Here is a 27,500-nt window from a genome sequence, read left to right as displayed (position 1 = left end):
GCCATAAAGTGTCCCCTGTCGGGTGCTTTACCACCAGATGCCACCAGAGAATTATACACATCACACACATCACACGTTGTGCATGGTGTTTGTCTGCTGGCCTTGTGAGAAGGCGCGAGTGTAACAGAAGTCTTTTCTCTCTGCTCGTTCTTTCTCAGGTCTACTTCAAGCGCGATGGGGAGCTGATAGAAGTCATCTCCTACACTCAGCCGTCCTCCGGCGAGCAGGGCGGCTCGGCGGGCGTGAGAGGAGCCCGGCCGCTCATCAGCAGGGACCTGGACGACACCAAGCTGCAGCGCTCGCTCTCCCTGCTGGACCCCGAGGGGCGGTCGGCCCGTCTCTACACAGAGGTCCCCCAGCGGGTCCACACCCAGGGCCAGCAGGCCCACGAGCCCAGCCCCGCCACCGAGGTCATCCCGGAGACGGTGGTGAGCCGGGAGTTCCCCCGCTGGGTGCACAGCACGGACCCTCTCTACTATTTCAGCCACACCAACATCCCCCAGAGCGACGGCTCTGTGGTGGTGCAGGCCCGGCTCACCTGGACCCTCAACCCGCAGCTGGATAACGACGCTCTGTTCAGCTGCGAAGTCAAACACCCGGCGCTGTCCATGCCCATGCAGACAGAGGTCACCCTGGGTGAGTGGGTCTGTTTGTTCGTGGCGTTCACTGGACACTCATGCTCTGTCTCCATGTGTCCCCTCGTGTCTCCTTGTGTCCCCTCGTGTCCCCTTGTGTACCCTCGTGTCCCATCATGTCTCCTCATGTCCCCTCATGTCCCCTCATGTCCCCTCGTGTCCCATCATGTCTCCTCATGTCCCCTCATGTCTCCTTGTGTCCCCTCGTGTCCCCTCGTGTCCCCTCATATCTCCTCATGTCCCCTCATGTCTCCTCGTGTCCCCTCGTGTCTCCTCATGTCTCCTCGTGTCCCCTCGTGTCTCCTCATGTCCCCTCATGTCTCCTCGTGTCTCCTCGTGTCCCCTCGCGTCCCTGCATGTCTCCTCGTGTCCCCTCATGTCTCCTCGTGTCCCCTCGTGTCTCCTCGTGGCCCCTCGCGTCCCCTCATGTCCCCTCATGTCTCCTCGTGTCCCCTCGTGTCTCCTTGTGTCCCCTCATGTCTCCTTGTGTCCCCTCGCGTCTCCTCGCGTCCCCTCGTGTCTCCTTGTGTCCCCTCATGTCTCCTCGTGTCCCCTCATGTCTCCTTGTGTCCCCTCGTGTCTCCTCGTGGCCCCTCGCGTCCCCTCATGTCCCCTCATGTCTCCTCGTGTCCCCTCGTGTCTCCTTGTGTCCCCTCATGTCTCATTGTGTCCCCTCGCGTCCCCTCATGTCTCCTTGTGTCCCCTCGCGTCCCCTCGCTGCTCCGAGCCGACCCGGTCCCTTCGTGTCCCCTCGCGTCCCCTCGCTGCTCTGAGCTGACCCGGTCCCCTCGTGTCCCCTTGCGTCTCCTCGCGTCCCCTCGTGTCTCCTCGTGTCCCCTCGTGTCCCCTCGCTGCTCCGAGCCGACCCGGTCCCTTCGTGTCCCCTCGCGTCTCCTCGCTGCTCCGAGCCGACCCGGTCCCCTCGTGTCCCCTCGCGTCTCCTCGCTGCTCCGAGCCGACCCGTTCCCCTCGTGTCCCCTCGCGTCCTCTCGCATCCCCTCGCGTCCCCTCGCTGCTCCGAGCCGACCCGGTTCCCTCGTGTCTCCTCATGTCCCCTCGTGTCCCCTCGTGTCTCCTCGTGTCCCCTCGCGTCCCCTCGCTGCTCCGAGCCGACCCGGTTCCCTCGCGTCTCCTCATGTCCCCTCGTGTCTCCTCATGTCCCCTCGTGTCTCCTCGCGTCCCCTCGCGTCCCCTCGCTGCTCCGAGCCGACCCGGTTCCCTCGCGTCTCCTTTGCAAATGTACCCAGAACAAACACTGATTTTCATTTGATGTCGCTTTAATTGTGTCACAGCTGAGCAGATTGAGAGTTTAGTGGCGAACGCAGAACTCCGAGTGACTGACAGGGCAATTCATCGAGCTGTCTGTTGCTAGATTGAGTTAACTCAGCGCCATTATTGAAAAAGTCACCCTGAATTAGAGAAGTGGAATGAGAGTTTAGACTCGCTGACCAATGTGTTCTCATTGGATCTCAGAAGCTCTTCAGTCCGAGGTCTTTCAGAGAGAAGTCTCCGTCTCAGCAGAGGAACCTCGTGTTTGTTCATCAACTCAGAAACAGAAGTAAACAGGAAGTTTTATTGGTGTGTGATCCAAAAGAGACACATAGGCTCTCATTTCTTTTGGGGGATTTAAACACAACCATGGCTTCCAGCAGATCCAATTAACACTTCAAAGACAATTAGTTGTCTCGTCCTGGAGACGAGCCACGAAATCCTGACTCAATAAACAGAGACACTATGTTCCTGGAGATGCTCGCGGCCATCGAAAGGCGGAGAGAGGCTCACGTTACCTCCTGTCATCCGACTCCAAGTGTCCGTCTCCCAGCTGTGGTCAGTTGTCATGACGATCCGTCAAATAAAATATATCCTATTCTTTGTTTTCACCAAGTAGCAGCCTGGAGTTTGGAGATTAAAAGAAAAAGGATGGAGGATCTGAACCGTCCGTCATTAGTCCGCCGTTCTTTTGATGCAGTCGCAGCTTGAGGGAAAAAAGAAAAGAGAAGGTTTTATTTGTTTTGGTTTAATTTCAGTTCTTTGCGATTTGCCAAGAGTTGCTGCCAGCATCCGTGTACATATCTGGGTAAACAGGGTGAATCTACAGGGTCTCAATTAGTGAGGAAGGGACACTCCTCCATCGTGTTCTGTTCCATCACCCAGTTCACTGACGAGAGCAGAGACGACTTCCACAAGAACCTGAACTCACTGCTTCCAAATGTAGTTTCAGTTCTATATTCATGGTCACTGGAGTTTTTCATTTATTTTACTGAACAACTTGAAGATAAAAAGTGAATTTGTTGTGTGTCAATACACATCTGGTGCACTGGTGATTATTTCTGTGAGGTTGACTGGAAATGAATCACAGCGACAATATTCAGAACAACATGTTGTTATTCTGAATATTTCACACAATGCAGAGCTGCGTCACACACACACACACACACATAGAGACACACACACACACACACACACACACGCACACACACACATACATAGAGACACACACACACACATACACAGAGAGACACACACACACACACACACACACAGACACAGACACAGACAGACACACACACACACACACACACACACACATAGATACTATAGATAGATTGATAGATACTTCTGTTCTTTTTAAAGAGACGGAGGGAACATAACCAGTCATCTAAAGAAAAAAGACAAAGAGGAGCATGTGTTGATTCATATTAGCACATTTGTATTATGCAGCTCTACGTGTATAATTGCATCGTACCGTACACACACACACACACACACACACACACGCTCTCTGGTTTCTCTCAGGTGTGTTTGGTCAGGAAATGAAAAGGAGGTCTTCGCAGTACCCACACGTAATAAATCTTTCAGAGATTTAATATCGCCACATGAGACGGAGCGACAGTCTGACAATCGACCAACGTTGTATTACACTTCATGAATATTCATGTGTTGGCTCCGTGCTCGCCATACAAACCAACCTGAGCTGGCACCGGCACGAGAGGGAGAGGTGGAGGACTGTGTTCACGAGCATGGTGCATCTTAATAATTGAAAGAAGATCTTTGCTCTCAGACGAAGAACTGAGGAGCTTATTATTCAACATTAATGGACAAGTGTTGGGATTCTCATCTCATCTCACACACGGCACAGCAGCGACAGATCCGGAGTCCGCACATCTCGTAAAAGAGCAGATGCTCAGTTCAAGGAAGGTGGCTGTGATTTGTGTCTGTCTGTCTGTCTGTCTGTTTGACTCTCTGTCTGTCTGTCTGACTGTCTGTCTGTCTGTCTGTCTGTCTGTCTGTCTGACTCTCTGTCTGTCTGTCTGTCTGTCTGTCTGAATGTCTGTCTGACTCTCTGTCTGTCTGTCTGTTTGACTCTCTGTCTGTTTGACTCTCTGTCTGTCTGACTGTCTGTCTGTCTGAATGTCTGTCTGTCTGACTCTCTGTCTGTCTGACTGTCTATCTGTCTGACTCTGTCTGTCTGACTGTCTATCTGTCTGACTCTGTCTGTCTGACGGTCTGTCTGTCGGACTCTCTGTCTGTCTGACTGTCTGTCTGTCTGACTATCTGTCTGACTCTGTCTGTCTGACTGTCTGTCTGTCTGACTCTCTATCTGTCTGACTCTCTGTCTGTCTGACTGTCTGACTCTCTGTCTGTCTGTCTGTCTGTCTGTCTGTCTGTCTGTCTGTCTGTCTGACTGTCTGTCTGTCTGACTGTCTGTCTGACTGTCTATCTGTCTGACTCTCTATCTGTCTGACTCTGTCTGTCTGACTGTCTATCTGTCTGACTCTGTCTGTCTGACTGTCTGTCTGTCTGACTCTCTGTCTGTCTGACTCTCTATCTGTCTGACTCTCTATCTCTCTGACTGTCTGACTCTCTGTCTGTCTGTCTGTCTGTCTGACTCTGTCTGTCTGACTGTCTGTCTGTCTGACTCTCTGTCTGTCTGACTCTCTATCTGTCTGACTCTCTATCTCTCTGACTGTCTGTCTGTCTGTCTGTCTGTCTGTCTGACTCTCTGTCTGTCTGACTGTCTGTCTGTCTGAATGTCTGTCTGACTGTCTGTCTGTCTGACTCTCTGTCTGTCTGACTCTCTATCTGTCTGTCTGTCTGTCTGTCTGTCTGTCTGTCTGTCTGTCTGTCTGTCTGTCTGTCTGTCTGACTGTCTGTCTGTCTGACTGTCTGTCTGTCTGAATGTCTGTCTGACTCAGCTCATGCGACCGGCTGCAGACCTGTTGAAGTCTTGTCTCGGTGTTGAAGCACCTGATGTGCACCAGTTTCTCTGTGGGGCTCGTTTATTCTCTGACTTCTCCCGAAGCGAAGAAAGTTCATTCTCACAAGCTGAAGAAGTTGGATGTGAGGTGAGGGTCTGGTGCGACCAGGGAGAAGCTGTGCTGTGTCAATCACACCGCATGCTGCCCGCATCAAAGGTTGGTGACGTAGGACGCCAACTGTCACACTGGAGCAAATCCCAGAAATCGGCCATCATCCTCTCCCGGCCACATGCCTGGCGAAGCTCCGCGTGACGCCATGACACCAGTATTTATAAAGACCGTTCCGTCAGTGCGTGTGTGGGCGGTGGAGAGAAACTCGCCTGTGAAAAGACGTCGTCGGCTGGAGATGGAACATTTATCCGTGTCAAACTGCTCAAAGGAGGACGTGGTTGTGTTGCCAGATCTGAACTCAGACTCAGAGAACTCTCCTGGTTTCTACAGAATGATAAGAAATCCTTCTAAAGGTTGAATATCTGCTGGTTTCGCCCTCAGGGCCACTTGGACTCTCCCTCACCACTTCTCTTTAATAAAAAGATCCCACAATATGGCCGACGCCACATGTTCAATCCCATTTGCAGATATAACTGAGTAAGTCCTCATCCATTAGTCTGATGAGGGCTGCTGGTCAATGGCTGCCGAAGAAAAGGCCGCGCTTCATTAGCCTCACTGGACAGTTTGTGGCCAGATTAATAGCAGGAAATTGAGGTCATTTGTCTTTTTTTTATTTATTTATGCTTTAGTTTAACTCGTCAATGGAAACAGGCGGCGGTGTGATTCATCCCAGATTAAGTGGAGGATTCCTGGGGCGGCTGTTATTGATAGGAGGCCGTTAGCCTGAGGACTGAGAGCGTGTGCCGCTCGCTGCATTTGTCTCACATGTGGAACCTGCGCAGCGTGAGCAGCACTTATCTGTAGGGGAATTGTTAATCATCTCAAACCAAGCAGAATAACGGGCCTAATGCCGTAGAGTGTGCTGTAATGAAATCACCGAGCTTTTTTATAACATTATGCAAATCACTCATTTTATCTCGACGCGACATGCACCGGGCAACCACAACCTGGGAACGTTCCCCTCATTGTTTCAGAGGCTCCAGGTGAAAACCATCTGCAGTCCACACCCAGACCAGGGAGTCAGCTCTCGCAGCGTCTCTTATCTCGCTGCCTCCACACTCCACCACCTGATACTCTCCCATTTTCCTCTGGTAATGACTACCTACCCATTTACTTCCTCTCCTCTCAGAGGAGTGGATGAGAGACGCTGCAGGTCCCTGGCCTCTCGCCCCCGTGACCTTAATTGACAGGAAATTGTATTTGTCTCGTCCCTCGGTGACCAGCAGGTTTGGTCTCCGTGCTCAGTACACTGACCTTTGACCTTCCTCTTTTCTCTCTGTCTTCTCCTTTCAGCTGCTCCTAAGGGTCCCAAACTGTCCATGTCCCCCAGTCGGGCGAAGGTGGGGGACACGGTGCGCATCACGGTGCAAGGATTCCAGGTAGGATCGCCTGGGGTAAGTGCATGGGGCTTTAAGAAAATGAAAGGGTTGGTCTGTTGAGTCAGACCGCTCTGCTCAGTGTAATGCATCAGTGCATTAAGTTCCTTTTCTTAAAAGTTTGTGTTCCCACTGGAACAGTGTGGTTTACGTGTGGCGGCTCTAAAATACTGTGGTGGTTTTCTTCAGGTTGTTGAATTCTACACTGACACAAATGTAATCTGAGAAACCCACTTAGAGATGAACGTTGAATCTGTCCGGCGTGCGTCACTGCGTTCTGACGTGAGGTCCTTTGACAGGAGCGACACGTTGAGGCCAGGCAGGTGAAGAGAACAGTCTCTGTCACCAATCGGACGTGTTTGTTTGACTGTATTTCACTCGTCTCTGATACAGTATCTCCAGTAAAGTGGCTGTGGTGTTTTGTTTTACTGCTCAGACGCGTGAACTGATGTGAGAACTGGTTCCAGCCGGTCAGGCCCTTCGGCATCAGAGCATTTCTCTGTCACGGGACCGAGGCTTCAGCATTTCACGTAGATATGATATCGAGTGTCAAGATCGATAATTCGCCCTCTTGCAAGATGCCACTTTCCCTTCTGGTTTATTTGGTTGAGAAATGTATTGTGGATAATCACCCCACAGTGTATTTTTTTATCTTCATGTATGATGTTTAATAGGTCAATAATGTTTTCAGTGGCACACATCTTTTTAATTTGGGTTCAGATGTTTGTTGTTTGTTTTTTATCTGGATTTGACCTTTTCACAAGAATCCGTCTCAATCTGCGACTCATTTAACCTCTGTCACCATTTCACTCTTTTATTAACATGATCTTTTATGGGTTTTTTAATTCAACTTCATCACAATTACAAACCAGTACATTTTAATTTCAGTAGGTCACTTAAAGCTGTTTGGGGAAGATATGGGAAAAAGTGTGTTTAATAAAGTCTCTGCTGGTTGACATGAAGAAACTCAGCTGATGAAAAACTTAAACTCAGGAACAAACACAGCACTGAGCAGGAACGTGACGGAGCAGACGAATTAACAAGGACAAAGTGAAGCACAGAGACTAGACACACACTCACACACACACACACACACACACACACTCACACACTCACTCACACACACACACACACTCACGCACACTCACGCACACACACACACACACTCACACACACACACACACACACACACACAAACACTCACACACTCACTCACACACACACACACTCACGCACACTCACGCACACACACACTCATGCACACTCACGCACACACACACACACACTCACACACACACACACACACACACACACTCACACACACTCACACACACACACACACACACACTCACACACTCACACACACACACACACACACACACACACACACACTCACACACTCACACACACACACTCAGGAGGAAGGAAGAGATAATAGGACGCAGGTGAAACACGTCAGGAACAAGGTGCAGACAATCACGAGTGCAGGAAACACAAGAAGTGACCAATGACAAGACACAGAGAACAGGAAGTGATGCAAAATAAACCAGGAAACAACAAACTCAAGATGCACAAAATGAGGGAAACATGAGGAAGATGAATCAAAGAAGTCATAGAATTAAACACCGAGAAGTTCACAAAGAGTCTTTTCAGAGTTGGTGACAGTTGGTGATGACGATCCTCTGTGATCAATCAATCCACCTGAAGACGGAACTCTTGAAATTCATTCTCTGCCCACGTCACGGAAGACCAGGTCAATCTTAAAGTGCTCATTTCATTAGGAACAGATGAATCTGACCTCAGGCCACAGAGCGGAAACCAAATGTGTTCAAGGGTTTTTTATTCCACACGTGAACAAAATGGAAGAGGAGATATTTAGTGTTGTGCGTGTCTGTGGTGCGTTTCAAGGAGAGAATGTTGTGTGACGAAGAAGACGTGGACTCTCCTATTGTGTCCTCGTGTTATCTGTGGACACGTCCACCCGCTGATATGAATGAAATACGACTTCGCGGAGGTTTTACATTTTTAAACTTGACATGGGGGGATTGTTCTCTGGAGGGCTCAGAAACGTGAGGTGAAAAAAGTCCTGTAAAGTGAAGTGTTGATTATTAATGCATGTTGTTCACTTGTCGTTGCATTAGGGGGGATTGGAGCTTGTATTATTCATGTGTCCTTTGCTCTTAATATACAGACTTACCGCCTCTTTCCTCTCCTCCTCTTCCGCTTCCTCTCCTCCTCCGCCTCCTCTCCTCCGCCTTCTTTCCTCTCCTCCTCCGCCTCCTCTCCTCCTCCGCCTCCTCTCCTCTCCTCTTCCGCCTCCTCTCCTCCTCCGCCTCCTCTCCTCCTCCGCCTCCTCTCCTCCTCCCCTTCTTTCCTCTCCTCCTCCGCCTCCTCTCCTCGTCCCCTTCTTTCCTCTCCTCCTCCGCCTCCTCTCCTCCTCCGCCTCCACCTCCTCTCCTCCTCCGCCTCCTCTCCTCCTCCCCTTCTTTCCTCTCCTCCTCCGCCTCCTCTCCTCTCCTCCTCCCCTTCTTTCCTCCTCCCCCTCCTCTCCTCGTCCCCTTCTTTCCTCTCCTCCTCCACCTCCTCTCCTCCTCCGCCTCCTCTCCTCTCCTCCTCCACCTCCTCTCCTCCTCCACCTCCTCTCCTCCTCCGCCTCCTCTCCTCTCCTCCTCCGCCTCCTCTCCTCCTCCGCCTCCTCTCCTCTCCTCCTCCACCTCCTCTCCTCCTCCGCCTCCTCTCCTCCTCCCCTTCTTTCCTCTCCTCCTCCCCCTCCTCTCCTCGTCCCCTTCTTTCCTCTCCTCCTCCGCCTCCTCCGCCTCCTCCGCCTCCTCCGCCTCCTCCGCCTCCTCTCCTCCTCCGCCTCCTCCTCCGCCTCCTCTCCTCCTCCCCTTCTTTCCTCTCCTCCTCCACCTCCTCTCCTCCTCCGCCTCCTCTCCTCCTCCGCCTCCTCTCCTCCTCCGCCTCCTCTCCTCCTCCCCTTCTTTCCTCTCCTCCTCCGCCTCCTCTCCTCGTCCCCTTCTTTCCTCTCCTCCTCCGCCTCCTCTCCTCCTCCGCCTCCTCTCCTCCTCCGCCTCCACCTCCTCTCCTCCTCCGCCTCCTCTCCTCCTCCCCTTCTTTCCTCTCCTCCTCCGCCTCCTCTCCTCTCCTCCTCCCCTTCTTTCCTCCTCCCCCTCCTCTCCTCGTCCCCTTCTTTCCTCTCCTCCTCCACCTCCTCTCCTCCTCCGCCTCCTCTCCTCTCCTCCTCCACCTCCTCTCCTCCTCCACCTCCTCTCCTCCTCCGCCTCCTCTCCTCTCCTCCTCCGCCTCCTCTCCTCCTCCGCCTCCTCTCCTCTCCTCCTCCACCTCCTCTCCTCCTCCGCCTCCTCTCCTCCTCCCCTTCTTTCCTCTCCTCCTCCCCCTCCTCTCCTCGTCCCCTTCTTTCCTCTCCTCCTCCGCCTCCTCCGCCTCCTCCGCCTCCTCCGCCTCCTCCGCCTCCTCTCCTCCTCCGCCTCCTCTCCTCTCCTCCTCCCCCTCCTCTCCTCGTCCCCTTCTTTCCTCTCCTCCTCCACCTCCTCTCCTCCTCCCCCTCCTCTCCTCGTCCCCTTCTTTCCTCTCCTCCTCCACCTCCTCTCCTCCTCCGCCTCCTCTCCTCCTCCCCTTCTTTCCTCTCCTTCCCATCGACAGAACGAGGTGTTCCCCGAGCCCCTCTTCACCTGGACGCGGGTGGGGGGCCGCCTGCTGGACGGCAGCACCGAGCGGGAGGGGAAGGAGCTGATCCTGGAGCGAGTGCCGGCCGAGCTCAACGGCTCCATGTATCGCTGCACGGCCCAGAATCCTCTGGGCTCCACGGATACGCACACTCGCCTCATCGTCTTTGGTACGTACGCTGCGCAGCGGCCATCACACTCGCAGTTAAACTGAAATCGCATTTAACTTTGATTAATTATTTAGAAGATGATGAATATGAAACATTCTTTTTTGTGTGAGTGTGACTCTACATCTTGGCTCCAGGAGAATTATCTGGAACACTTATATAATTACACAGTTAAATGTCACAGGAAATTATATAATTCTACAAAAATCCATTTCATGTATCTACAATATCTTTGAAAAATACTTAGGAGATTTATGTGACTGCGTTTAGGAATGAATCATTAATGCAGCTAAGTGTGTGATTAATAAGACATTGTTTCTCTAATTGGCTCAACAACACATTCCTTTTAAAGCAGCACTTAGTGAGGAAACTATTCTCTCGCCAGGGATCTGGTGACGGTTCATCAGAGGCTCGCTCTTAAATACCAACTGCAACTGTGGCATCAAAGTCCTGCGATGGAATCGAAAGAGCAGAGAAACCGAGGTTCAGTGACCAAACCAAGAACCTGGAGGTGGTTGGTTCTCATCAGAACCTGCAGGTCGTTGGTTCTCATCAGAACCTGGGGGTGGTTGGTTCTCATCAGAACCTGGAGGTGGTTGGTTCTCATCAGAACCCGGAGGTGGTTGGTTCTCATCAGAACCCGGAGGTGGTTGGTTCTCATCAGAACCTGCAGGTCGTTGGTTCTAATCAGAACCTGGAGGTGGTTGGTTGTCATCAGAACCTGGAGGTGGTTGGTTCTAATCAGAACCTGGAGTTGGTTGGTTCTCATCAGAACCTGGAGGTCGTTAGTACTCATCAGAACCTGGAGGTGGTTGGTACTCATCAGAACCTGGAGGTGGTTGGTTCTCATCAGAACCCGGAGGTGGTTGGTTCTCATCAGAACCTGGAGGTGGTTGGTTCTCATCAGAACCTGCAGGTCGTTGGTTCTCATCAGAACCTGCAGGTCGTTGGTTCTCATCAGAACCTGGAGGTCGTTAGTTCTCATCAGAACCTGGAGGTGGTTGGTTCTCATCAGAACCTGGAGGTGGTTGGTTCTCATCAGAACCTGCAGGTCGTTGGTTCTCATCAGAACCTGGAGGTCGTTAGTTCTCATCAGAACCTGGAGGTGGTTGGTTCTCATCAGAACCTGCAGGACGTTGGTTCTCATCAGAACCTGCAGGTCGTTGGTTCTCATCAGAACCTGGAGGTCGTTAGTTCTCATCAGAACCTGCAGGTCGTTAGTACTCATCAGAACCTGGAGGTGGTTGGTACTCATCAGAACCTGGAGGTGGTTGGTTCTCATCAGAACCCGGAGGTGGTTGGTTCTCATCAGAACCTGGAGGTGGTTGGTTCTCATCAGAACCTGCAGGTCGTTGGTTCTCATCAGAACCTGCAGGTCGTTGGTTCTCATCAGAACCTGGAGGTCGTTAGTTCTCATCAGAACCTGGAGGTGGTTGGTTCTCATCAGAACCTGGAGGTGGTTGGTTCTCATCAGAACCTGCAGGACGTTGGTTCTCATCAGAACCTGCAGGTCGTTGGTTCTCATCAGAACCTGGAGGTCGTTAGTTCTCATCAGAACCTGCAGGTCGTTGGTTCTCATCAGAACCTGGAGGTCGTTAGTTCTCATCAGAACCTGCAGGTCGTTGGTTCTCATCAGAACCTGGAGGTTGTTAGTTGTCATCAGAACCTGGAGGTTGTTGGTTCTCATCAGAACCTGCAGGTCGTTGGTTCTCATCAGAACCTGCAGGTCGTTGGTTCTCATCAGAGTCACAAAAAAATTACTTACAAATACAAAAAAAATGTCATGACATCAAATAAAAAATGTAGCTGTTACGTGTTATCGCTGACGGACATCGTGGCAACGATCAAGAAAAGAAAAGAAGATCAACGTCACGCTTCCCAAGATAAATCAACACATGATTATTCCGTTGTGGAAGTAAAAGATAGTTTGTGGTTTGTCTCGAAACCTGAGAAACTGGATGAGTTGATGACAAATGACCTTGTGAACAAGCAGCTTTCACAAGATCACTGTGGTTTGAATTTATTATTTATTTATTTGTATTAAAAATCAATATTTTGTCCATATGTCCATTTTGTATGAGAGAAGATCAGTGTCTTTGAAAGCCACCGAGTCGCTCGTTGTTGCTGCTGAAACCAGCGAGTAGTATCATCATCATCAGCACCATCTGCCATCAGACGCCTCACCAAAGAGACGTTAGTGTGAAAAATGAGATCAATAACTTGTAAAAATCTTTGTCTTCCTAATAAGTTTAAAACCTGACATGGACTGAACACACCAGATCTAAAATCCCGTGCGAGCATCGCAGCTCTGTCCATAATGGTTCTGTCATGTTCCACCAGTCGCCATGAAACATTTACACAACAGAGAACTGCCGGAGAGTCCAGGAGATGATCTGCAGAGAGATAAACACGTGTGAGGCCACGTGTGTTTGTAGTTGACCTTTATTTTACCAGGTTAGATCAACTGAGAACAGCTTCTCATTTACGATGATGACATGGCAAGTGGCCCCAGCAGAAGGAAGAGCTAAACAAAATAAAACAATGTTAGAGAAACAAGTGAAATATTGAAAAACTCAATATACTTGGTCTTTAACGTCTTCATACTCGATTGAATCGGACACGTTACGATGTCGTTTCCATCTTTTTTTAAATCCTCCTGCCTGAAACCCTTCTGCGAACAGGATTTAATGAAGGATGTCACAGAAGTACAAATTGCTGGGCGGGTCCAATGAGAAGCCACTTTACAGAGAAAGTGCCACTTTGAGGAGGCGTAACCTCGGGAGGTGTTTTGATAGGAAGAGCACTGATGTCTATTTAACACCCTGATGCGTCCTCAGGTGTGGACGTGCTCCGGGCCCGGTGCGGCCCATCTGTCCGCCTCTCTGCTCGGAGATCGCTTCCACTCGCGCTCCGGGGAAGTGAACGTGATTAAGTGACCTTGGTTTCTGTCCCGCGTGGCCTTGAGATGAGACACTTCTCTCTCTGCCCGGGGGCCAAGGGACAGAAGCATTTCACCGCTCTGCTCAACTTGGCACAGAGTTCGATATTCATCATCAGGAGTAATAGAGTGTGATGTCAGCGTGGCACAGAGACACACCGACGATGAGCGGCTCGTCCTGGCGATGAACATCTCGGTGATGATACCTGCTGCTTCCTGTCTGGTGAGTCAGCAGTGGGCGGAGCCGCACACAAACAGATTCGCTCAGATGTGTGTGTGTGTGTGTGTGTGTGTGTGTGTGTCTTTGCTTTAGGAAATTTCCAGGTCCAGGCACAAAGAGTGCATATGCAAAGTGCACACACTCATTTCCCTGCGTCCACAGATGAGCTGCCATGGTAATGGTTGCCATGAGACCGGAGACGGACCGGCGAGACCAGAAAAGTTTCTCTTGCGTCGAACATGTATCTTCCACCTTCTCACATGTCTGACGTCCAAAAATAGCCCACAAAGTGGAATTTAGGGGAGTTGCTAAGACTCTGCAAAGCTCTGCAGCTTTCTCCTTCTGCAATTACTTCATCCCTCCGAGAGCCGGGAATGGAAAGACGTTGTCGGAGTGTGTCGGTGTGTCGGGCCGACGTCAGCACAACTTATTAAAGGTGGAGTCGGTTTCTCCAAACACCTTTTCCCACTCCGTCAGTGACCCGGAGCTCGGTGGTCCCAGTTCCATTAACAGGCCCGGTCGCTCTCACTGGGGACGTGACGCAGCAGCTTCATTAGTAAAGACACGATCTTCTCACGCTCCTCTCTCTCCTGTTAATTCACAGACTCAGTCTCTCAGTAACTCTCTGCTCATCTCTGTTGTGTCTTACAGAAAACCCCAGCATGATGAAGAACACACAGAATCAGAACAGTGAGTATTTCTCTCCTTGTGTTTCTACATCGTGATCGTCGCTCCATCGTCATCATCCAGAGACACAACATGTGACACCGAAGTCTGTCCGGCGAGGACATGTCATAAACGTGCAGGAATCAGAAGCAGATTCTTTGGGCTGCTGTGGTTTCTACATTGAAGGTATCGACAGGAGGATGTTTCTCATCCTGTCACGACTCATCTGGGCGGATGTTGAGCAGCGGCAGCAGCGAGCGACGAGCCTCTTCCAGTGACTAACGCAGCCTGTCACTTCTGCTTGAGTGTGAGATTATTGCTGTTTCATATGTGCAGCGGCGGCTCATTTGCGGCTCCTAAGATTATCATATGTAAAGATGAGGGATTGTCAGGAGGAGCCGCGGGGCTGTGACAACAACCTTTCCATCTCCACATTTCTGCTGCCACTCCCTCTCTCGCTCCACTTCCATCTTCTCCTCTCTCTCTCTGTCTCCCGGTGTTGACCTCTCTTCATGTTTCATCCGTTTCTAGGAGTTTATTGTGTCTCGCTCCTCGCTCCCTCCATCGTATTCATATTTCCTACATTTCCTCTTCAGCCGAGCTCACAAGCTCTGAGGCTTTATGATCAGTGTAGATGATTCTGAGTGCAGAGAAACTGCCACAGTTTGGAAACGACCCTCATATTCATTAATGGTTTCTATTGGGACAATTTTAAACTTCAAAGCAAGTCTCGTGCCGGTCATGTAGAACCTTGAAAAGAGTTCTTTTCCTGTAAATTTATAAAAAAAAATTCATACAATGGCCACATAAGTATCAAGTTATTAGTGTTGAGTGACTGGATCCTCAGAATTGTTCTGCACAGTGCACTGAATGTTAATCATGACAAGTCAATGAAACGTTTCTAGGGTGAGCAGCTGCTGACGAACTGGAAAATGGACTTGATGGTGTAATGGGATGGTTTATAATCCCCTGGTGCATCAGTGTGACGCCCATGTTGGCCCCAGCGTTCGGTGAGAGGAGCCGTGGTTCAGTTCAACTGTCCTCCGACGGAGGACCAGGATGAAGTTTGACATGAGCCTCCTTCTTTTTCTGTTTCCTTCTGCTGAAACATCCCATAATGTCCCCCTCGTCCCGCGGTCGGTTCATCATCTCTCCTCCTCTCTCCCTCTCCTCCAATCGTTTCACCCTGATCCGAAACTGAATATGCAAATGTTGTGGTAAATGCAGGAGCAGCTGTGTCCCAGCGAGGACAGAACGGGGTCAGACGAGCTTCGCATGCAAGTCAAACGTGTGGACGACGCCGCGACCCCGACAGGTCGCCGCACACATGCACATTTGCTTAATGGCCGAGTCCCCGGCTTCTCGGCGGGTGCGAGGGGGGGAGACCCCGTCTGTCAGTCGGTCGGCGCTGGGCAGGGTTATATCCATTCGTCGTTGTCAGATTTCCAATCTCGCAGACAGATGGTCAAGGTGCGCGGCGTCGGGCCACGAACTGAATTTAAGAGCGGACTGAAAACAGAGGACAAAGATTCTACCTGTTTTCTTGGAAGTTTGTTTTTGACAAGTTGTGCAGTGAAATGCTTCATCTTGTCTGAGACAAAGTCTGAACGGATTCATTTAGTCAAAAATAACAAAACCATAACAGCCAGAAAATAATTCATCTGCATCATCTGCTGCTGTTTTGGCAGACGTGCCACATCTGTCATTTTCCACAGCGCCATGAAAAGTTCTAATTGAAATCCTTTTCTGGAAGCGAGGTCGTCTCAGCGTCTCCAGCCACAACAGAGTCGTGATGTAAACCTGAGTCGTGGAGTCACACACAACAGTAAAGAGTTATGTCTTCAGCTGCCAGCTCCGGTCCCACACACCGGAGGTGGAGTCGTGCGTTATTAAAAAGAGGCCATGTTTCCATAGAAATCGGTCCCAGTCGTCTAAAAAAAGATCAAGTTGGCAGAAACTCATTAAAGTCTGAGCCAAAAAACAGGCGAGCAGATGGCGGAGCGACGGAGACTGGACCTCAGATGATGATCTCATGGTCGGATGAGCCCGTCACAGGGTGAAGTGAAGGCCTGATTGAGAAGATCCACTTGTTATCTCATGCTGCACGAACAGAGTGGAACATATTATATAAAATATCAGATGATATTGTTCTGTGGGGGATTACATGACACACAAAACAGTGTGACAGTCCTGACAAACACGTGAATATCCTGTTTACCATCCGGACATACAACTGTTCTCAGGTCCAACCTCAGCAGCATCATTACATTACATCACACTCAGATTCGTGTCGGTGTCGCCCCGACGTAGACCATCGGTCCGCTTTCTTCCGACAATCTGCGATCAGGCCGCGGACCTCGGCTAAGCAGGGTGTTCCAGACAGCCCGCTCCTCCGGGGCGTCCCAGGCCTGGCGGGACATGTAGTCCCTCCTGGTCCACCTGTAGTAAACCTCTTCTCCGAGCGCATCACCTCATCTCTGAGGCCGAGCCCAGATGCGGAGGAAACTCATTTCTCATTTGTGTTCACGACCTCTTTCTGTTGGGTCGTTACCAACGTGATGTAACGACCCAACAGGACAAGTGGTTGGTCGATGTCAGAGAAGCCACGCCCACAGCCGGCGGCGGCTGCAGTCGTCTCCGTCTCGTCTCCAGGGAGCAACAGAAAACAGTCGCAGTGTGAAGCTGCTGATCTCTGCTGATCGCTCGTCTATAATCTAGTTTCCTCGCCTCAGAACAACAAGTGGAAAACATAAAAACAAATATCAGAAGACGCAGGGCCTCGCTCCCATTTTATCTGAAGATTCTTCAAATATTGAGAAAGAAATAATAATATCTTTGTGTTTGACTTGACTGCACGAAGGCTGTGTCGCCATGGCAGCGTCTCACTGTATGTCATTACATCATTTCAGAGAGCAGAGTTTCCATTAATTAATATATTGTACACAGAGAACAGTGTTATTGTTATAATGATGGTGTCATGTTACTAAAGAACGACACACACACACACACACACACACACACACTGAAGTTCAGTGAAGATAATGTTAATGTGACTTCAACAACAAAAAAATTGAATGCAAAAACAAGTCTTGTTTCATGTAAACAAGTGTGACTGAGGGGGCGTGTCTGTCTCATTGTGTTTGTAGGCGGAGCCTGTCGGAGCGACCTGCTCGGACTCACGTGGATGACGCTCGTCCTCACAGTGACAGTGGAGCTGACGTGAAACCGCACAAACACACACACACACACACACACACACACTGTCCCCTTCTTACACACACACACACACACACACACACACACTGTCCCCTTCTTACACACACACACACACACTGTCCTCTTCTTACACACACACACACACACACACACACACTAACACACACACACTGTCCCCTTCTTACAAACACACACACACACACACACACACACACACACACACACACACACACACTGTCCTCTTCTTACACACACACACACTAACACACATACTGTCCTCTTCTTACACACACGCACACACACACACACACACACACACACACTGTCCTCTTCTTACACACACAAACAAACACACACACACACACACTGTCCTCTTCTTACACACACAAACACACACACACACACACACACTAACACACACACACACTGTCCTCTTCATACACGCACACACACACACACACACACTCACACACTAACACACACACACACACACACACTGTCCCCTTCTTACACACACACACACACACACACACACACACACACACACACATTCTTACCCTTCTTACACACACACACACACACACACGTTCTGTCCCTTCTTACACACACACACACACACGTTCTCTCCCTTCTTACACACACACACACACACACACACTCCTGCAAGCCTTCTCCAGTCATCAACAGACCCTCCATGCGTCCGTCGATCAGGAACCAGCGCCACCACCAGATGGCGCTCCACTGTTTTTGTAACAAGATATAACCAACGATCAAAAGAACAACAACGTGATGAACATTACGATAACCATCTCCTATATAGCCCCGCCCACTTTACTCCTCCTCTTTAGTTCCTTGTCCCACGTCTGCCTGTCGATCAATAAAATGAGTTGATTTGAAACAGAAGAGAAAAGAATTTTGATTTTATTTTGATGTTGACTGAAAAGTGAGAAGCGGAACTTTTCCACCGCCGCATCAACACGTGTGTGTTCCGTGTCCCGGGATGATGCACCTCGGGAGAACATTGTTTTTTTAAGAATATGCAGTTGTTCCTTTTTTTTCTGATGGTTCGGAATGTACAAGAGGATTTAAATGCATTTGAAAACTAGTTATAAAAAAATCTCCTTTTTGAGTGTATTTTGTGTACATCAGTGTAAATATTGAAAATAATTCCAGAGGTTCTATGGGACGTGGTGAGGAACGGTTGCTGAGTTCTCCACCTCACTTCTCCACCTTTGTTTGTACGTCACAGATCCTGTTGGCTGGACGGACGGAACCACCAACAGCCTTTCTGTTCCTCATCCGGGCTCTTTATATCCACGTGGCAGGTGAAACAAAAAGATCCAACATATGTCTGCTGTTTGGGGATTGTGGTGCATGTGATGTATGAGGATTCCTTCTCCTGTTGGTGTGTTGCCACTGAACAGCACCGCGACTCATTGTCACTGGCCTGTAGTCAGTTATTTACTTGTGACATATCTCCAGTGACCTACATCGTGTTCAATACGTAACTCTTACCCGCACATTTACAGTAGTGGATCATCTTAGCCGCCATTCCAGAGACGAGCTCACCTGGGGCAGCGCGTGTAAACAGGGTTGTTGCATTTGTTTCATTTCACCCGTATTAAAATGGAGACCTGATAAAACACACACGCCTGGTGACTTTAATTAAAACTGTGTTCAGTCGTAGATTTCCATCTTGCAGCAGTTTTGAACAGTATCTGATGTCTAAGCAGTAGTTTACCATCGAATGTGATGAGAATCTCTCCGTCTCAGGGAAGTTGACAGACAGTCTGTCAATGTCGAGTGAGTCCTCTGTAACCACCAATGACTTTAATGTTTCTGATAGTTTTCACCCTGAAGGAGATCCTGACGTTGTTCTTAACCCTCTGCAGTTTCAGTGAGGACGAGCTTGATGCAAAGATGTCCTCCGTTTTCTGGACTTCACAAGAAATGCAATTGAAACTATTCTGAGGACACAACGTGAATTAAGGGATTAAGTTTTAAACCAGGTGGGAGGTGAGAGCTTATAGAACCGAACGGACGGACCTATTCGTTTGGGATGTGGGCTCACCTTGCCAGAGAACAGTCCACGTTGCTGTGTTCCACAGATGAGAGCCGAGCTGCACAAACATTAACAGACAGTCGTATATCCTGTGGAAAAAAAGAAATTCCATGGAGAGAAGCAAAGGGCACGAATCCTTGTACAGAGGAACAACTCGGCTGGAATGTTAATTTTGATTCAAGAGGCACTTCTGTGTCTTTCTGCTTTTATCACTCATTTGGTATTCAAGAGAGGAAAAACATCATTGTCTAAACTCCATCATCAAAACTGTGTGTGTGTGTGTGTGTGTGTGTGTGTGTGTGTGTGTGTGTGTGTGTGTGTTTGGGTGTGTGTTTGGGTGTGTGTTTGGGTGTGTGTGTGTGTGTGTGTGTGTGTGTGTGTGTGTGTGTGTGTGGGTGTGTGTTTGGGTGTGTGTGTGTGTGTGTGTGTGTGTGTGTGTGTGGGTGTGTGGGTGTGTGTTTGGGTGTGTGTGTGTGTGTGTGTGCGTGTGTGTGTGTGTGTGTGTGTGTGTGTGTGTGTGTGTGTGTGTGTGTGTGTGTGCGTGTGTGTGTGTGCGTGTGTGTGTGTGCGTGTGTGTGTGTGTCCTCAGTTTTAAGCTAAAGGAACTATCTGTTCCAAATGTTGGGCTGCATGTTGCACACCTGTCATGTTCGGCAGCAGCAGAAACGACAGACAGGAAGTTCTTCTACACAATGAAGCACGTGGCTCAAAGTCATGATTCCTCCCTCCTCAGCAGTGTTGTGAACAGTTCACCTGAGCTGGGAGCTGCCTCTCTGTCCCCGTCGTTGAATTATTCACGAGTCGACTGTGCCGGCAGAATCCAGTTTCCTTCATGTCGTCTGCAGGCTCAGTTACCAGATGACTGAACAGCGCCTGTCGGCCGGGACACGTCACAGTCAACACGGTTCTGCTGCTGACCGCAGGATCCGCAGACTGACAGTGGCTGAGCGACGCCAGCTGAACACAGGTTCTGTACTATTTGCACTTCTGTGTGTTGGTGATACAAAATGCCAGTTAGTTGTCTGAGAGCAAACTTCAGTAAGTGAGAGTAATGACACAGAAGAGGACCTTTGATCTGGTTGTGCAAACAGACGTATCCTGTTTATGAAGTATTTGATTAGAGTCGGCCATCCTCCCTCTGTTCTCCTCCTGTGATCCATCTTCATATCTTTTATAGACATTTTCAAAAACTGGACAAAGTCAATTATGACCTGAACCCGTTCACGTAAATACCGAACAGAAGTTTCTTCGAAGACATTTCGATGGTTATGGGAAAAGCTTGCATGACTTTTTTGCATAACCAAATATTGATCTATTGGGTATTTCCATATCCTGTGTTTGGGTAGTGAATCTAACAGGTGGTGCGTCACGAGTGCTCCGCCTCTGCAGAGCCACGGATGCAAATAGGTGTCATTTTACTCTTGTTCCTTCTGGTACAGAGCAGCAGTCATCAGATCACAGCAGCGATTACAATGGAAAGAGGACGACGTGCTGCCTGCAACTGAGACGCATCGACAACAACATTCAACAGGATCATTCAACCGCTCGTCGTCATCATCCTGCTGCAGCGATGCCCATCGCAGATCTGCTGGGAGTGCAGTTCGACATGCAGCTGCTGTTGAAACTGGGTTTCTCTGTGGCTGTGGTGCTGCTGGCGTCCTGGGCCCACAGGTTCTACAGCTCCAGGGAGGCCAAGAAAGTCCAGCTCCGTGTCAAAGACGACAAAGAGGAACAAAATGCAACCTGCCAAAACTTCAAGACAACACTGAGAAGTTCACCACAACATGACGACGACGACGACGGGAGCAAGCGACGCAGATCCTCCGACTCAGACTCTGGTGACCTGACGTCTCTCAGCACCGATGAAACGCCGGCAGAAAGTCGTCCACGCCGAGCGGAAAACAGAGAAGATGCAGTTAGCATGTCAAATAACGATGGAGACATCAGCAGGACCGGAGGAACGCTCACTCGTCAGAGGCAGGCAGAGGTTGCCACCAGTAATATTTCGTTTGGATCTGCTTTGAACCTTCCTGATCCAGCTGAGAGTGGGATGGCCGGTACAACAGGGCGCCGCTCCCCCTGCTTTCTGCAGAAGCTGGAGGGCAGTGTGGGCGTGGGCCGGGAGCTCAGGCAGGACTTGGAGCGCCAGGGTGCCTACTCCAGCTTCCTCTCCAAGGCAGAGATCAAAGTGGAGGATGCTCACGTGGTGCTGGAAGGAACAGGAGACCAGATTGTGCGTGGAAAGATTTATGATTACTACGTGGAGTCTTCGTCTCACTCTGTTACTGACTCAAACACGGGGCCGGATCAGTACGAGAGGAACTCCGAGCCGCCGCCAGGAGAGTATGGAAGTCTGACAGAATCCCCCATCATTATGTGTGATCTGGTTTTACCACAGAGTTCTGTTGAGGGTCTCTCCTCACCAGGAAGCCACAACTCGAGGATCCCCACCAGCCCTGTGCACCGACGCACTGAGAGTTATCTGTCTGCAGCAGAGCAGCGTGAGCCTCCCATCCCCTCTGCGACTTCAGCTCCAGTGATTCACTCTCTGGCCTCAACGAGCAATGAGCCCCTCTGTGTTCACCCGCCGATCAGTAGTGACAGCGAAGGCCCTAATGTGAGCGAGGGGGCTGATGTCGACACTGTAGCAGGGGCTGCGTTTCTACATCTCCCAGCGAAAACCCTTGATGGCACAGATTTGGAAAGCTTGCACAGTAAACTTGATCTGGGAAACAGTTTGGAGACACTGTACCTGGCCAAAAAACAGGGCCAGGCCTCGGTGCAGCAGGCAGCCCTGGGGGTCATGTCAGACAACTACCTCCAGGTGCTCAGGGACCCCAACATTTATGGACGACTAATGGCTGGTGAGCGGGAACAAATCAGAAAGCAAAGAAGAGGGGGGAGGAAATTCCTCATGGTGGCAGATATAGACCCTCAAGACTGGACGAGGAACACGGGAGGGCCGACGGCAGAGACGGAGCAGAGGAGGACGACGTCCAGTGCTCTGCACTATTATGACGACTACAAGGACTCCTGGCAAACCCTCTGCCTGATCCCAGAGGAGGTCATCTCCAAAGCCTGTGCAATGTGCACAATGGATAACTACCTTTTTGTGGCAGTGGGCTGCCAAGGCACAGACAGAGACATGACACCCTCAAAGCGAGTGTTTTGCTACAATCCTCTGACATCCATTTGGAAGGAGATCAGTCCCATGAATGAGGCCAGACCCCGCTGCAAACTGGCAGCGCTGGAGGGCTTCATCTACGCCATCGGAGGAGAGTGCCTCTCCTCGGTGGAGCGCTATGACCCTCGACTGGACAGATGGACGTTTGTGGCTCCGCTGCCCAACGACACGTTCGCTGTGGCTCATCACGTCACCGTGTGCGACGGAGAGCTCTTTGTTTCTGGGGGAACTCTGAGATATTTGCTGCTGCGCTACAGCCCCAGAACGAACAGCTGGAGGCCGAGTCTGTTGGTCGGCAGCAAAGACAGAACGGCAGACATGGTGGCCGTGGGGAGGTTTCTGTATCGCTTCGACATGAACCCACTGCTGGGCGTGAGCGTGTACCGCTACCACACTGTGGCTCGGCTGTGGTACGAGTGCAGCTTCAAACGCCTCGCGCACTGCCCGGTCTTTCAGTGCGTCTCCATGGACGACACGATTTATTGCGTGAGCCGGCAGTTCACCATGAGGTTGGAGGCGGATGAGATCTCTCCTGCCTTCACAGATGAGGACTTGAGTGTCCTCTCTGCAGCGAAGGGCATCCTCTTCCCCTTCGTCCTCTCCCTCCCCGATAAGAAGCCTCGGCAGACCAGTGTGTAACAAGGACTCAGTTTTGCGTCGATGATCAGATTAGCTGATGATGGAGTGTCCCTGCAGCAGCAGGAGCTTTACATCAAGTTTCCTTTGCCCAAAGCTTCTGTTTCTTAAATCATTTCTTCTTCTTTTTTTGGATTAAGCACAAAGAAATGTGTGTCTCGTGTCTCGGCCTCTGGCTGCACATGTAAAGTATGAGACAGTCGTCCAACTGCTGTTTGTGTACATGTACGCAGGATGTGCGGTCGTGTGAGTTGTTTGCTTCTTTGATTTGCTTCTCTTTCCTGCCATTAACTGGGTTCATATCATTTCAGATGCTTCACCTCTCTCTCTCTCATGAGTGCGTCTAAGAGTAAATGAGTTTGTTCGACTCTTACACATTAGAGAGATTCTGCATTGTAGTCATAATCTGTCAGGGTGCAGGATGCGTAGGGCACAGATATAAGTTACACAGTGGCCTGAATACGCAACGCAATTATCTACAGTTGCTCTTTAAACATGACAGGATGTAAATGGGGTTTGTCAAAGAATGTAAATGTGAGTTTCTACATGCATTTGTCACAACCTGTAAAAATGTGTTTTCATCTTGTCTGAGCAGTTTGTTTCTCACTGCTCCAACTACGTCTCTCTGTTTTGTTATGTGAGAAATATATGAATTATATGTTGTGCATAGTATATTAATCCGGAGTAAGTCAATAACAGGATTAAGCCAAATGTATATTTTGAAATGACATTAACAATGAAAACTGCATAAGAATGATTCAAACATTAAACTGATCATTTACAACCAACGGTCTCCGGATGTTCAGATGTGGAGTTGACAGGTTTCAGAGTGACGTGCTGCTACAGCGCCATCATGTGGCTCAGAGGGGAAACGCAGAGGTGCGATGTGACAGTGGGTGAAGCTCAGTGGAGGCAGCAGGTGGACGCAGATGGTTGACCGTCAAACATAAGCATCTTTGATTCTTCCTAATTAAACACTTTGATTCCCTGTAATTAAACACCTAATGGAACGGGAGTCGGACGCGTCCCGTCGGACGCTGATGACTCCTGCTCTTCTGCTCTGCCTCAGGACGGAGGTCAGCTCAACACTCGTCTTCTTCCTCGTTCTGTTCTCCTCTTCCTCCACAGAGGAGGATGCTCGACAGGCCGCTCGCCCGGGTTTCAGATATTAAGTGTGCAGAGAGAGAGAGAGAGAGAAAGAATTTGCATGCAATTATCCTCTGGAAGGGTTGAACATAATTCATATCCCGCGTCCTGCACACTCATATCAATATATATAAACAGGAACACTACGCGCTACACAACACACAGTAAATCTGCAACAGCAACATAATGAGAGTCATGTTTAATTTTTTTAATTCTTTAATTTCCCAAATGGTTTGCTCCATTAATTTTTTTTTCACACTGCTGACAAATAAGAAAAGAGGAACCACAGAGTCGCTCCACTTTGAGCTTCTGAATGAACGAGCAGCATGAAGTCAAGAGGCTCGTCTCTGCTGCGACGAACATCTCAGGTCCAGGTCCTTGTGGATGGTGGAGGTGACTGGAGAGCAGGCGTGAAGCTCCGGCACAGCGACGCAGGCCGAGGCCACTGAGGGAGGAGGAGGCCTCTGGTCTGCCGACCTGTCCACCGTCCTCGACCTCAGGCGCGACCGTCGCTCAGGACGACTCTCTGTGGACGGCAGCGAGCCAGAGGCGGTCGGAAGAGCTGGAAGGACGAGGGAGCAGAGAAGTTAACACTGCTACTGGTGACATGAGCACAACTACCACACAGAATGAAATGAGCTGACGTAGCGTTGCTCCGCGGTCATACCACCGGTTCCTGGGTGACGACGTGACTCGTTACCAGGCGTCGGCCGGTCGGACCTCTCAGGCCACGTGGAGCGATGCAGCGTTGGCTTCCGTAGCTTTTCATACTGCGTGACCGAGCGATGAGAGGAAGCTGCACGAGGGAAGCACCTGGAAGACCATACACAGAAGTGTGAACATGAGATATGGAGGGCGTGGCCTGGTCTTTCACAATACTCTTCACCACTACGACTGATGATTCTACACATTTTTCACGACTGCTGAGTCCGACCAGAAACCTGCTTCTGCTTCTCTATTATGCAGAAGTGGCCTCGTCGGCAGCAGAAAGCCCTGACTCGCAGGGTTGTGACAGGCACTCGATTGGTTGTTGATGCCACGAAGGAGCAGTTAAAGGCTGACCTCAGCTCTCCGCGGGGCCGGGACGTCCCAGTGGGGCCGGTAGTCGAGGCGGTTGGAGCTGTCGACCGTCTGTGGCTCCCGAGTGAACCGTGTGGGACAGAATAAAAATGCGGGGGGGGGGGGGGGGGGGGGGGGGGGGGACTCACACATCACTATCGATCAACAGTATTCCCCACGTCGTTTCTTCTGCCTGATCCTGGACCAGCAGCTTGTGGCTGAACCTGCCGTCGATGCTATTAGTCTCCAGCTCCGCCGCCGCTGCGACGCTGCTGATGCAGCTGAACTGAGGCGGACTAATCACTCTGCTATAGACCTGAGTACTATCGGAGGTGCTACAAAACACTTGGCAGACGGCCACTGGTTGTGTTCTGGATCTGTAGCGTGAGAGTGGACTCGGCTCATCTCGCTTTAATACGAGCACCGAGAAATAATCTGCCCTCTACTATACAGAACATAAAGGTCAATTAAACACACAGTTCCTACCTGCAGTCGTTCTTCTGCCCAGTTTCCCACCATCACTCTGTTTGTATACTTCTGCTCGATCCTCCATCCCTGTCTGCTTCATATGAGCTGGAGTCAGACAAACCTGAAGTCCTGTTGGAACACGGTGAGGTAGGAACGATCACCTGCGAAGGCCGGGGCAGTGGAGGAGAAACAGAAGAGCCCTGTTGCCATGGATACAGCAAACACTGGAACAGGAAGCAAATTCTGAAACGTCTTACATCTGTGTTCAAAAGAAAATATGTTCCTTAAGGCGGGGTTTGACATTTAGCTTGTAGGAATAGACTTGTTCAAGTGCTGCCAGAATTTGTTTCCTACCTTTGTGGCCTCGGGCTACTTTTCATTTTTTGGAATAAAGCAGGTTTTGTTTATTGATTTTTGTCTTCAGTGAATATATATATATATATATATATATATATATATATATATATATATATACTTTTAATAAAGAAAAACACTCTGCAGCCTCTGGAGGCCAGTTTTTTTTATTTATTAAACAGTAGAAGAAAATATAAAGTACGATCATGGTGATGTAGATGAGCTTCACAGTGTCTTCACATAGTCGACAACACTTTCCACGGGCCGCAGCACCGAGGGGAACGTGAGCCAACCCCGGTTGAAGAAGTTCATCATGCCGTGAAATCCATCCCTGACGTGTTGCCAGGCGACGTCTCGTTTCAGGTCCAGCAGCCGCTTCCTGTACAGAATCCCATCGTCCCTCAGGACGTCGAACTCACAGGTGAGAAGGAAGGTGGGCGGGGTTTTCCGAATGACGTCATCGTCTGCCAGTAAAGGTGAGACCTCTGGCTCCAGACCAGCTCGGACCACGTGGTACAACTCTGCGTCGTACTGGGGGGTCGGCCGCTCGCAGATGCCCCGTGCCAGGCACTCGGGGGGCAAGTGGGACGCGGAGAGCCACGACTCGTAGCGTGGCCTCAGCTCCGTGGGGACGTGGTTTCCTTCCAGCACATCCTGGCACGCAGACGTGTCCGCGCTCAGGTACTGCAGGAAGTAGAATACCATCCGGCCACGGAACAATATGGGCACGGCTTGATTCTGCTGGTACGAGGGCAGGTTGAAATCTGCCATCTGCAGCGCGGGGTAGACGAGGATCTGGGCGCAGGGGGACGGCAGGTGTCCGTCCTCTCTCCTCGCCAGCCGTTGGCACAGCGCTGCTGCCAGGTTGGCCCCGGTGCTGTCGCCTCCCACCGCCACCCTGCGCGGGTCCACGCTGAAGTCTGCCTCTGCAACAGACAGGAAGTGACACGTGGCCGCCTCACAATCGTCCAGCTGGGCGGGATACCTGTGCTCAGGGGCTAATCGGTACCTGGAGGGGGGAGAGGGGAGACGGGGAGGCAATCTGTTGAGTTCTGCTCATCACTGTGGCTGTTTGATATTTCTGTGAAAAGTCTGAAGTACCCAACAGAAACGACAGTGGAGTCCGACTTGATGGCGATGTGCCGACACACTTCGTCCACAGAATCTGATGAGCAGGACAGAGCAGTTAGTAAAACATGGATATGACACGAATCATCTTTTGTGTATTCATACGATTAACTCACATTCAGTCCTGTATTCTAGTACAGTTCCTCTGTTCAAGGCTTTTGGAAAAGATTGTTCTGGTTAAAGGGATGT

General features: G+C 50.3%; 3 protein-coding genes across 7 annotated transcripts in view; 2 read left to right on the top strand and 1 right to left on the bottom strand.

Annotated features, from left to right (window-relative positions):
* igsf21a (immunoglobin superfamily, member 21a) overlaps window positions 1–17,408 on the top strand; it is a 146,680-nt gene extending 129,272 nt beyond the window's left edge. For 2 of the 5 annotated variants that reach the window (XM_035632541.2, XM_035632543.2), the window contains 5 exons: window positions 159–636; window positions 6,299–6,399; window positions 10,045–10,237; window positions 14,044–14,082; window positions 17,205–17,408. In XM_035632541.2, coding sequence (XP_035488434.1) covers window positions 159–636; window positions 6,299–6,399; window positions 10,045–10,237; window positions 14,044–14,082; window positions 17,205–17,281 — 888 coding nt within the window. In that variant the 3' untranslated portion in view covers window positions 17,282–17,408. Of the gene's footprint in view, window positions 1–158; window positions 637–6,298; window positions 6,400–10,044; window positions 10,238–13,071; window positions 13,396–14,043; window positions 14,083–17,204 lie in introns of all 5 variants that reach the window. The other 3 variants (XM_035632542.2, XM_035632544.2, XR_004793642.2) reach the window with 2 other exon arrangements.
* A 2,466-nt stretch (window positions 17,409–19,874) lies between these two features.
* On the top strand, window positions 19,875–23,944 carry klhdc7a (kelch domain containing 7A). The gene has a single exon (XM_047332943.1). The coding sequence runs from the start codon at window positions 20,907–20,909 to the stop codon at window positions 23,157–23,159; it is 2,253 nt and encodes a 750-aa protein (XP_047188899.1). The 5' UTR covers window positions 19,875–20,906; the 3' UTR covers window positions 23,160–23,944.
* Window positions 23,945–26,344: 2,400 nt separating this feature from the next.
* The window catches only part of aadacl4 (arylacetamide deacetylase-like 4), a 3,213-nt gene continuing 2,057 nt past the window's right edge, over window positions 26,345–27,500 (bottom strand). Inside the window, exons 3-4 of the mRNA XM_035632538.2 lie at window positions 27,285–27,348; window positions 26,345–27,192 (exon numbers count right to left, since the gene is read on the bottom strand). Coding sequence (XP_035488431.2) covers window positions 26,409–27,192; window positions 27,285–27,348 — 848 coding nt within the window. The 3' untranslated portion in view covers window positions 26,345–26,408. The remainder of the gene's footprint in view (window positions 27,193–27,284; window positions 27,349–27,500) is intronic.

This window comes from Scophthalmus maximus, chromosome 6 (genome assembly GCF_022379125.1).
Source record: "Scophthalmus maximus strain ysfricsl-2021 chromosome 6, ASM2237912v1, whole genome shotgun sequence".
NCBI classification, from domain to species: Eukaryota; Metazoa; Chordata; class Actinopteri; order Pleuronectiformes; family Scophthalmidae; genus Scophthalmus; species Scophthalmus maximus.
Note: the sequence above shows the minus strand (reverse complement) of the source record. Positions and strands in the feature narration are given on the sequence as shown.

Coding starts and splice junctions, on each gene's coding strand:
- klhdc7a (XM_047332943.1), top strand. CDS start 20,907: ATGCCCATCGCAGATCTGCTGGGAGTGCAGTTCGACATGCAGCTGCTG.